The 12500-nt window shown below is 33.6% G+C and overlaps 1 protein-coding gene across 1 annotated transcript in view; it reads left to right on the plus strand.

The window, feature by feature from the left end:
* Vmp1 (vacuole membrane protein 1) overlaps positions 1–12500 on the plus strand; it is a 115138-nt gene that overhangs the window by 73698 nt on the left and 28940 nt on the right. Inside the window, exon 8 of the mRNA XM_005321558.5 lies at positions 12226–12306. Within this exon, the coding sequence (XP_005321615.1) occupies positions 12226–12306 (81 nt within the window). The remainder of the gene's footprint in view (positions 1–12225; positions 12307–12500) is intronic.

Consider the following 12500-nt stretch of genomic DNA (forward strand, 5'->3'; position numbering starts at 1 on the left):
GCAATATTAAGAGTGATTTAGATTTGGGCTGGGGTTGTGGCTCAGCGGTAGAGCATTCACTTAGCACGTGCAAGGCCCTGGGTTCGATCCGTGGTGCCACATGGGAATAAATAGATAAGGTGAGGGTATTGTGTCCCACTACAACTAGAAAAAAAAATTAAAAAAAGAGTAATTTAGATTAGAATTACTTTCAGAAATTGGCAATATCCACTAATTTTCTTGAATATTTATTTTTTAGTTGTTGTTGGACATAATACCTTTATTTATTTATTTATTTATTTTTATGAGGTGCTGAGCACTCTACCACTGAGCTACAAACACAACCCCGATATCCACTAACATTAAACATATACATTTCATTCCATTTGTAGGGCTATATCTACCAGAAAGTTGTGCAAAAAGACTTATTCAGCAGCATTCATAGCAGCATTATTTATAGTAGCCCCAAATTGGAAACAATGCTGATGTATATCAACAGTAGAATAAGTTGTGGTGTATCCACACAATAGCATAACATATAGCAATGAGAACAGGTTGGTAAATGCTACATGCAGCAGTATGTTTGAATCAACTGGACATGATATTGAGCCATAAGAAGCCAGGCATAAAAGAGGACATACTGGGCTGGGCACCACATAAAAGTAAATAAATAAAAATTAAAAAGAGGACATACTATATAACTCCATTTATAAAGTTCAAAAATAGGAAAAGCTAAAACTGTAGTAACAAGTCGATCATAGTGGTTATTCTGGGGGAAGAAATAATTACTAGGAATGCCACCAGTGGAGTTTCTGGGGTTATGGTCACGTATTGTCTCTAGATCTCAGTTGTAGTTACATGTGTGTATTCTTTGTAAAATCCCATCAAGATGTACATTTTACATTTGTATACTGTATATATGTTGTACCTATATGGTTTGAAAAATACTTGTACTATTCCCTACTCCCCACCCCACATAATAAATAAATACATCTGTACATACGGAAATCCTTGTGACCTTAATGCAGAAATAGTTAATGACTTCTTCTTAGCACAGTATTCTGAAGTGTGTGTTGTCCAAAATAAATTACTTGGTTTTTATACTGGGGATTGAACCCGGAGTGTTTTACCACTGAGCTATATCACCATACCTTTTTATTTTTTTATTTTGAAACAAGATCCCACTAGGTTGCTAAACCTGGCCAATCCTTCTGTCTCAGCCTCCTGACTCACAGAGATTACAGGTATGCACCAACACACCTCACCTTCATATATTTTTTAAGAGAAAAAAACATACTGATCAGACCAGGCAAAGGGGTGCACACCTGTAATCCCAGCAGCTCAGAAAGCTGAGACAGGAGGATCCAGAGTTCAAAGACAGCCTGAGCAATGGCAAGATGCATAAGCAACTCAGTGAGACCCTGTCTCTAAATAAAATACAAAATAGAGCTTGGGATGTGGCTCAGTGGCCTAGTGCCCCTGGGTTCAATCCCTGGCACCCACCACCACCACCACCCAAAAAAATATACTGATCAGTTCTTACTTTTTAATTTTAAATCTATCTATTTCTTGTGGTGCTAGGGATCAAACCCAGGGCCCTGCATATATAGGCAAACACTCTGCTATGGTGCTACATCCCAGCCCTGTTCTCACATAACTTTTGAAGTACCATGAATTACTTTTGGTCATTACTTTTAGTCAGTGACTTTGGGGTGGTGTTGGGTTTTTTAACTATAGACCATGGTACAAAAATATATTGTACTCACGTTGTAGAATCCATGGGTTTGTGTAACTGAAATAAAATACTCTAATAAATAGTATTTTAGATTGTTTTCTCCTTCCATAACAGACTGCCACAAAGTGGGTAAATATAAACAATACAAGCTTATTTGGCTCTTGGTTCTGGATGGTGCAAAGTCCAAGATGTAGGGGCCATATCTGGTAAGGGCTTTCTTACTATATGTTAACATGGTGAAAGGAATCACATGACAGAAGAGAGGAAAAAGAGAATCAAACTCTTTCCTTTTATAACTGACCCACTCCTGGTGGCTTTGATCCATTTATGAGGACAGAGCCTGCATGACCTTGATCACCTCGTAAGGGCTCCTTCTCTCAGCTGTGTTGCATGGGGAAATCAAATTTGTAACTACTACAGTGGACATTCAAACCATAGCAAATAGTATTTACTTGTGTGATCTTACAGTTTTATTCTGTTTGTTACAACTAGATTTTCACAGTGCAATTTAGTTTAAAGAAATTGCACTATATGAGAATACTTTCTCAAAATTTAAACAAAATTTAAAGAATTGGGAATGTAGCTCAGTGCCCGTGTTCACTCCCCAGTACTACAAAAAAGAAAGAAAGAGACAGAAAAGAAAGTCTCAAATTATTTTTCAGAAAAAAATTTCCATTCCTTTCTGAATATATAACAATTTATATATTCTATAACAATTATTGTTTTACCCTAATATCTGATATATACATATATAAAAATTCTAATGCTCTCCTCTGATTTTATGGTTGACCATCAACTGTTAAAACCATTGGGTGGATGTTAAAATTTCTCATCTTCAGTAGTTTCACAATTCAGTTCTGATCATTCTTTCTTGCTAAATATTTGTGCATTTTGTAATACAACATCTTATAGATAGTAACATAAAATTTACTAACTATAGTCAGCATTTCATATCAACTAGATTTAGCCAACCACTAATTAAAAATATTTAGGAAAGAAAAGGCAATAAAATATAATAATGCATTGATAACAACAGTACAAATCAGACTGGGGATATAGCTAAGTGGTGGAATATTTGCCTAGAATCCATGAAATTCTGGATTCAGTCCCCAGCCTCCCCACCACCACCACCATGTACATACACACAAATTAAAATACAGTACAGTATAACAAGTATTTGCATAGCATTAACATTATACTAAGCATTATAAGTAATGTAGAGATGATTTAATGTATTTAGTTGGATGTATTTACATGTTCTAAGGCCCTGGGTTCAATCCCTAGCACCACAAAAAAATCCCTACTTGGGCTGTGGTTGTGGCTCAGTGGTAGAGCGCTTGCCTAGCACATGTGAGGCACTGGGTTCAATCTCAGAACCACATAAAAATAAAGAAAGAAATAGAGCCGGGCACAGTGGTGCATGACTTTAATCCCAGCAGCTCTGGAGGCTGAGGCAGGAGGAACACAACGAGTTCAAAGCCAGCCTCAGAGATTGTGAGGTGCTAAGCAATTAAGTAAGACATTGTCTGTAAATAAAAATACAAAAATAAATAAAGTTATTATGTCTAACTATAACTCAAAAAGTTTTTTAAATCCCTACTTTATTATAATTCTAGAATTTATTCCCTAATCAGAAATTATCTTTATACCATAAGTATGTTTAAGTTCATTGTTATAATTAAAAGCCAGATTAAATTATATATTAAAATTATAGTGTTTTAATGATGTATTAAAATGTTATAATTAAAAAACAGATTGGAACTGTGGTTGTGGCTCAGTGGTAGAGAGCTTGCCTAGCATGTGTGAGGCATTGGGTTCAATCCTCAGCACCACATTAAAAAAATATAAGTAATTACTGGGGCTGGGGTTGTAGCTCAGTGGTAGAGTGCTCGCCTAGCATGTGTGAGGCACAGGGTTTAAACCTCAGCACCACATAAAAATGAAATAAAGATATTATGTCCACCTACAACTAAAAAATAAATAATTTTTTAAAAGATGGCAAATTTAAACATATATATATGCAATTACTTTAATGATATTGTTGAGGAAATCAAGAATAAGATAAAATATTTTGTATACTCTAATTATCTATATTTTTTATCATTTTTTTTTTATTTGCAGTTCTGGCAATCCCAGGGCCTTGTACATAGTAAGTGCTCAGAGCCACACCCCCAGCCTGCTCTTTTATTATTTATTTATTTAGGTGCTGATGATTAAACTCAGGGGCAGTTTACTACAGAGCTACATCCCTAGTCCTTTTTTAACTTGTTTGTTTATTTTCTTCTATTTGATACTAGGGACTGAACCCAGGGGAGCTCTACCACTGAGCTACATTACCAGTCCTTTTCATTTTTTAAATTTTGAAACAAGGTCTCACTAAGTTGCCAAGGTTGATCTCCAACTTATGATCTTTCTGCCTCCCATCTTCCGAGTTGCTAAAATTAAGGAATGCACCACCATGCTGGGTCAGGGACAGAATAATAAGTTATTATTTCAGAGTTGTTCACCGTGCTGAAACAGTTTATAATATTAAATCATTACTATTTAATTCCATTTCTGCTTAATAGAGTTTTAGTTGCTTGGCACACATACTTAATTAACTAGGACATAGGAACCAGTGAGCAATTTCAAGGTGGCACAAGAACATCACAAATGAGGTGTATTTTAACATAAACTTATTCACAAAGAATTATTGAAACAGTTGCTCTATGATTTTTAATATTGCCTTTAGAGCCACTTCAGGACCAAATCCAAGAACATTATTAAGTCAGCAGAAATTTTAACATATAATGAGTTATGAAGGCAGGCAATTTAAACTTCTGTAAAATATTAAATGAACACATTTTTTTCCAGAAGTGATTTTTAGTGATTTTTTTGTGCTTTTAAAGAGGACTTTTCGTGTGGGAATCATCATGAATAAGGTTTGTTGATATCATTTGAAGTTAATTGTTATTTTATATATTTAGATTAAGCTGACATTAGATTCATAGATTAGCATTTGGAAACTCATATAATTACTAGCCTTGTTATTTCTCTTCTCTCTCAATCATAAATATCTTTCTAAGGTAAAGGAAAAAATATAGCTGGAATCCATGGCACATGCTGGTAATTCCAGTGACTCAGAAAGATTGTAAGACCAGCCTTAGCAATTTAGCCAGACCCTGTCTCAAAAAATAAAAAAGAGCTGGGGATGTGGATCAGTGGTTAAGTGCCCTGGGTTCAATCCCTTGTACCAGGAAATAAATATATAAACATTTTATTCGATTTTAAAATTTACAAAAAAAGAACTGGTATATCGATCAGTGATTAAGCACCCCTGGGTTCAATCCCAGGCACTAAAAAATAAAAAGGGATGGGGATGTACCTTAGTGGTAAAGAATCCCTGGGTTTAGACCTCAGTACTGGGGTGAGGGTTAAAGAGAAATAGAATTTGTTATATACAGTCACTGTGGGTGTGGTGATTAAAGTAATTTTATTTACCTATAAGTTATTTATTTCTTTGAAAAAAGTAGAAAATGATACATTTTATGTGTGTTATTTATTTAAGAAGATTTAGAGAATGAAAATGTTCTCTCAGGCACTTAAAATTGTGAAATAAGCAAAAGTTGTGAAATGTAAATACAGAGAAATGAAACTATCAAAAGGAATTTGTTTTTAGTTGTACAGATTTTTTTGAAAAAAAATGAAGAATGACAGTTGAGGAAGTAACCAAATTGAACTTGCTTCATTGTTCCCATGTATACTTCAAAACTATAAAATTAAACATTAATTTTCTTTGTTATTTAACTTGATGTATTGAATACCTAACATACCAATTTTTTTACTAATCTTGTCTATTTTTTCTCAAAAATATTGTTTATTTTTGGTACATATTTTGACTTGGATTATTTTTAGACAAAAACAAAACAGTTAATTTTGTTCAATTTGTTAAATGGTTCTGTTAAACTGTAGTAAAAGGAGGGGGTTTTGCCAGATATGGTGATACATACCTGTAATCCCATCAATTTGGGAGGCTGAGACAGGAGGATCACAAATTTGAGGCCAACCTCAGCAATTTAGTGAGGCCCTAAGCAACTTAGGGAGACACTATCTTGATTTAAAAAAAAAATTAAAATGGCTGGGGATATGGCTCAGTGGTTAAGTGCCATTGGATTCAATACCTAGTACCAAAAAATATATATATATATATTTCCAGGTGGTAATATAGCTCAGTAGAAAATCAAGTGGTTGGCATAAAACCTTAAAAAAAAAACAAGAGGGTTTTTTTGGTGACATTCAGTAGTGGGTGTGAGTAAAGTCAAGTTTATTGGCAAATAATATACAATAAGTTAAAATCTCCCTCTTTATATATTTTTTTAAAAACATTTATTTTTTAGGTGTAGATGGACACAACACAATGCCTTTATTTTTATGTGGTGCTGAGGATCAAACCCGGATCCCTCCAGTGCTAGGCGAGCTCTCTACCACTGAACCACAATCCCAGCCCCTCCCTGTTTATATTTTAAAGTCACATAGGAATATAAGTATTTTAATTCATGAGCAATATTATTATGAAATCAACATGAAAAGAGCTTCCAAATTATACACATGATGAAAAAGTACTGAAATGGCTTTAAGAAAATAAAGAACTTTTAAAACTATAATTCAGCAAGAAAAGTAAAATAATGTTTAACATGTAGAATATTTTAGATAATCAACAATGTTTCAATGAATTGAAATTGATTAATTGAGCTGCTATAAAAGTTTTTAGGGCTGGGAGTGTTTCAGTGATAGAGCACTTCAAGGCATGAATTCAATCTAACTCCCCCCCCCCAAGAAAAAAAATTTTTTTTTAAATAAAGCCTTTAAAAAATATGAAGGGGCTGGGGTTGTTACTCAGTGTAGAGCACTTGCCTAGCATGTGTGAGGCACTGGGTTGGATTCTCAGCACAACGTATAAATAAATAAAATAAAGGTCCATTAACAACTAAAAAATATTTTTTAAAAAACGAGTAAGCTTTACTTATATGACGTCAATATTAAAATAAATTTAAAATAAAAAACAAAATATAATTATTTATGAAATCTAAGCATGAGTTACTTTATGAATTATTGTAAAATATTTTAGATTTGGTACAAATATTAACAGTGTTTCTCTGAGTTTTTGTTTGTATTTATTGTTATACTGGCAAGGAAAATAACCTATCAAACTACATATTCAGCTATTGTTTATCTCTTGTGATGAAAACAACTGTGTAGATTTCATATTAGTTTAATTTCAGTTAATATTTATGGATTATTTGGTATGTAATTATATTTCTGAGGATATTGTGAAAGACTGGGGAAAAAAATATAGGAACTGAAAGTACCATGGTCACTATGTGTGTTTAAATACATGATAAAATTTATGAGATCCATTTTTAGTAGATAACTTTCACCATTTCTAAAAAGTAAAAATCCCTATTAAAAAGGCACTTTGCTAGCTTTTGTCATAATACAAAGTAGCTTCAAATTTAAAAAAAAAAAAAAGGTTAAAGGAAGTTTCTACTTTTACTTGTTTGAATAAATTAACTTTTTTCACTGAAATAAAGATTCTTGAAGCACCCTTAAGGATAACTGATGGTGGGCACTCAGGCGTCTAAAAGAACAGGGAGTCTGTTTTTCTTTGTTCTTGCCTAATTTCTCTTAAGAGATTCTGCCCCAAGGGGGAAAAAAATTACTCCTTACTTATTATTCTCCTTTACTAGTAATGGTCCCTGTATTGAATTGTTGTCTTTTTCAGGTTTTTCTTAAACAACATGTTTCTTACTAGTGCAGTAGGGCACACCTGTAAAATCTGAGCTGAGGCAGGAACATGATGAGTTCAAGGCCATCCTGGAAAAGGTAGTGAAACCACCATCTTAAAAAAATTTTTAAATTTTACAAAAGGAAACAAGTTTCTTTAAATTTCTGTAGCCTGAAGTATCTTTTTTTGTAGAAGCAAAGGAAAAAAGGTAGATAAGGTATGCCAATATTAGTATATTGGGTGATGTGTATAATGTTGAATCATTTTTTCTTTACACAAACTTCACAAAGAGAATGATTATATCTCCTTGCTGATCTAAATTTGTTTTATGTATCTCTATAGTAAAAAAAAAATACCATCATTTTCAAATGGTGGTACTATTAATCACTTGATTTAAATAAGTACAAGATTCTAGGGCTGGTGATATAGCTCAGTGATAGAGTGCTCACCTAGTTCATAGGAGGAAAACTATTCTCCCATACGTCTGACTTGGAAAATTCATTTACTAAAAAATAGGTTCTTAGGAAGGGGATGTAGCTGAATGGTAGAGTGCTTACCTAGTAAGCACCAGGCCCCAAGGTCGGTTCCCTAGCACCAAAAATAAATAAAGAGAGAGAAAGAGGAAAAACTTTAGTCATTTTGGGTTAGAAATCTGAACAAAAGTAGAAAATGCCCTTTCATGCAGTCATTAAATTGTTTAAAAATTAAACCTGAGTAATATTCCATTGTGTATATATACTACAGTTTCTTTTTTTAAATTTTTATTTTTTATTATTTGCTCGAGACAATACAGTGATCTTGACGTATCATACATTTGATTCAAATGGGTACTACAGTTTCTTTATTCATTCATCTCTTAAAGGGCTTCTAGGTTGCTTCCACAGTGTAGCTATTGTGAATTGAGCTGCTATAAACCTTGTTTGGCTGCATTACTATAGTATGCTGATTTTAAGTACTTTGGGTATAGACCAAGGAATGAGATAGATAGCTGGGTCAAATGGTGGTTCCATTCCAAGTTTTCTAAGATTGGTTTCCAGATTGGTTGCACCAATTTGCAGTTCCACTAGCAATGAATGAGTGTGTCTTTCCCCCCACATCCTTGCCAACATTTATACATTATCTGTATTCTGGATAACTGCCATTCTGACTGACATGAGATGATATCTTAGTTTTGATTTGTGTTCCTCTAATTACTAGAGATGTTGAACATTTTTTTTATATATTTGTTGATTGAATGTATATCTTCTGAGAAGTGTCTCTTCGGCTCCTTAGCCCATTTATTGATTAGGTTGTTTATTTTTTTGATGTTAAGTTTTTTTGAGTTCTTTATCCTGGAGATTAATGCTGTATCTGCTGTACATGTGGCAAAAAATGGTTCCAAAATATAGGCTTTCTCTTAAAAGAGAAAAAAATTATGGAATTTGTAGGTAAATGGATGAAGTTGGAGAATATCATGCTAAGTAAGCCAATTCCCAAAAACCAAAGGCCGGATGTTCTCTCTAATAAGATCCATGATGGGGGGGACATGTGAAAAATGGAGGAATTTTGATGGGGCAAAGGGTGGGAGGAATGTGGAGGGGATATGGGGGTAGGAAAGATGGTGGAATGAGATGGACATCATTATCCTAGGTACATGTATGACTGCACATATGGTGCGACACTACATCATGTACAACCATAGAAATGTAAAGTTGTGCTGCAATTGTGTACAATGAATCCAAATGCATTCTGCTGTCATATATCTAATTAAAATAAATTTAAAAATAAGTTGAAACAAACTTAGCTAATTTTATGAAATTTTGGTAACATGATCTTACAGATGAAAAAAATTAGTCCAATAGTTCCCGTATTGTCAAAGTAATATATAAGGTCAAAGTAAATGAAAACAAACATTAAACTTAACTCAGTTTTATTATTACCTTGAACATACTTCATGTGCAATTTTCTACATGTCTATAGAGAAAATAAGCAATTATGTTAATATTACATGGGAAATGCACTTTTCATGAAATGATAAAAACCTTAGATGTAAATTGAATAAAAAATATATAGAGATATTAAACCTGACATAATTGACTTACTGAAAAAGTAAACCTGAGCTGGGATTGTGGCTTAGTGGTAGAGTGCTTGCTAACATATGTGAGGCATAGGATCTATTCTTAGCATCATAAAATAAAGTCCATTGAAAACTAAAAAAAAAAAAAAAAACAAAAAACCTGGGACTGGGGTTGGGGCTTAATGGTAGAGTGCCTGCCTCGCACACGTGAGACGCTGGGTTTGGTCCTCAGCACCACATAAAAATAAATTAGTAAAGATATTGTGTACTTCTACAATGAAAAAAAAAAGTATTTTAAAAGTAAGCCTACTATCAAAAAACAAATGAAGGGCTGGGGATGTGGCTCAAGTGGTAACGCGCCTGCCTGGCATGCGTGGGGCGCTGGGTTCGATCCTCAGCACCACATACAAATAAAATAAAGATGTTATGTTCACCGAAAAATTAAAAATAAATATTTAAAAATTCTCTCTCTCTCCCTCCCTCTCCCCCCCCCCAAACAAAATGAATTTTAGGCAAGGGTAGTGGCACACACCTATAATCCCAGCAATTCAGGAAGCTGAGAAAGGAGGACCCCAAATCCAAAGCCAGCCTCAGCAACTTAGGGAGGCCCTAATCAATTCGGTGAGACCTCATCTCAAGATAAAAAATTAAAAGGACTGGGGATGTAACACAGTGGTTAAGCATTCCAGGGTTCAATACCCTACCCCTACACATACCAAAAAAAAAAAAAAAAGAATCTCTTTGGAAAGAAATATATAAATTGCAAAATTTTGTTGTGGAATTGAGTTAATGTTTAACTTTGAAAGCATATATATATGTGAATTTGAAAGTGTTTATAATATCTTCTTAAATATAGTTTATTTTTTTTTCATCCCCAGCAAATAGGAGATTTTTTTCCCTAAATTTCGGTAATGATTATTATGTTAACTTGGTACTACATAATATTATCTATCAAAGTATTTTTTTAATTGGGAATACATTAAACTATGTGGATTAGAGAAGTATATCTTCAACTAGTTTGCTTTCCTAGTTTTAGATCTTCTACCAAGATGTGAAATAGCCTTCTAGCATCTGTATTGTCACCTTTTATATCCTTAACTAGGTTCTATGAAGTGAAGACTATTTTAAATGGACATTTGCAGGGCTGGGTTTATAGCTCGATGGTAGAGCGCTCACCTAGCATCTGTGAGGCACTGGGTTCAATCCTCAGCACCATATAAAAATAAATAGATAAATAAATGTCCTGTGTCTGCCTGTAACTAAAAAGATATTTTTAAAAAATGGACATTTGGGAGGGCTGAGGCTGTGGCTCACTGGTAAAGCGCTTGCCTCGCATGCATGAGGCACAAAGTTCAATCCTCAACACCATGTAAAAATAAATAAAGATACTGTGTGTTCATCTACAACTAAAAAATATATATTAAAATAATTTTTAAATGGACATTTGGGGCTGGGATTGTAGCTCAGTAGAGCACTTGCTTAGCATGTATGAGGCAGTGGGTTCAATCCTTGGCATCATGTAAAACTCAATAAAAACAAAAATATTGTGTCCATTGTCTACAAAAAAAATTTAAACGGACATTTATGTATTAGCTAATTTTTTCAATCATATAAACGTGGAATTTGCATTAGAGCATATGCTGTTTTAAAACAAAAAAAAGAATCCAATTTAAGACTGAGATTTCTATGAAGAAAAAACATGATAGAAACAGATATAAATAAGTGTGCCATCAATATATTGAAAGAAGAAAATTATGGAAATAAATTAGCCAGTTCAATACAGGTTTCAGCTTAGAAAAGCATAATAAAATAAAAAGCACAGGGCTGGGGATATAGCTCAATTGGCAGTGTGCTTGCCTCACATGCACAAGGCCCTGGGTTCAGTCCCCAGCATCACACACACACCACCACCACCACCACCACCACTACCACAAAAGAACCCCACAGATTTCAGAGTCTTAAAGATTGAATCAGTTCTCAATTTTTTCCCTTACTAATTTTACATCTTGAGCCCTAAACTTTTATGGGTTGTATAAAGGTTATGGTTTTTGTGGTTTATAAGTTGGCTATAATTCTGTCTCCTCTACTTACCACCCCAAGATTGTTGAAAGGCTCAAATAAAATGTTTGTGAAAATAGTTTATAAAACAATGAAAACTGTGCAAATGTAAGGCATTATCTTGCTTTTCAAATAAGGAATGCTTAGTTTTTGCCACATAATCATTATTTCCCTCTTCTGATTAATGATTAGCTTAGATGTCTTCATTGATTGTCTTGAAAATTTCTGATTTTCTACCCTAACATCAATTGAGTATTACATCTGGCAAATTGTAGAAGGAAAAATAGAAAGATGTGTCAGCCATTATTTGCAACAGAATGAGTTGGTATGTGGTTTATTTGCGATATTTTATTCATCCCTAAAAAATTCAGAGAGAATCCTAAAACTAGAGTGATGGTGTTTGGATTTATTCTTGAATATGCTGAGTTGAAGGATGTAATATTTTGTCAAGATTTTATTTGCACAAGTTTTCCAGCGAACAGCCTGCTGTGATGCTATTAATTATTTATCTTACCCATTAAATGAATCAATTATTATTAAATTGTGAGACACTCAATACAATAAATTTCATAAAGAGCTCTTTCCTTTCTTTTTGTAGTTTACATTAATATTTCAAAATCCTTCTTTTTATAGGACTTTGCCTCGAGGGCTAAACTGGCAGTTCAAAACCTAGTACAGAAGGTTGGATTTTTTGGAATTTTGGCCTGTGCTTCAGTAAGTGAATTGTATTAAAAGTGAGAAATTTTTCTAAATGCTATCATTTTATTGCATATGAATTTTGTGAATCATTGAACGAATGTGTACCTATATGTTGAATAAATTCACAACCTTGATTATTGGCTTTTAAGTATATTCTAACACAGTGATGGCTTCAGACATAAAAGATTTTGTTCAGTAAGAACAAATGA

Source organism: Ictidomys tridecemlineatus, chromosome 3 (genome assembly GCF_052094955.1).
Source record: "Ictidomys tridecemlineatus isolate mIctTri1 chromosome 3, mIctTri1.hap1, whole genome shotgun sequence".
Classification (NCBI taxonomy): domain Eukaryota; kingdom Metazoa; phylum Chordata; class Mammalia; order Rodentia; family Sciuridae; genus Ictidomys; species Ictidomys tridecemlineatus.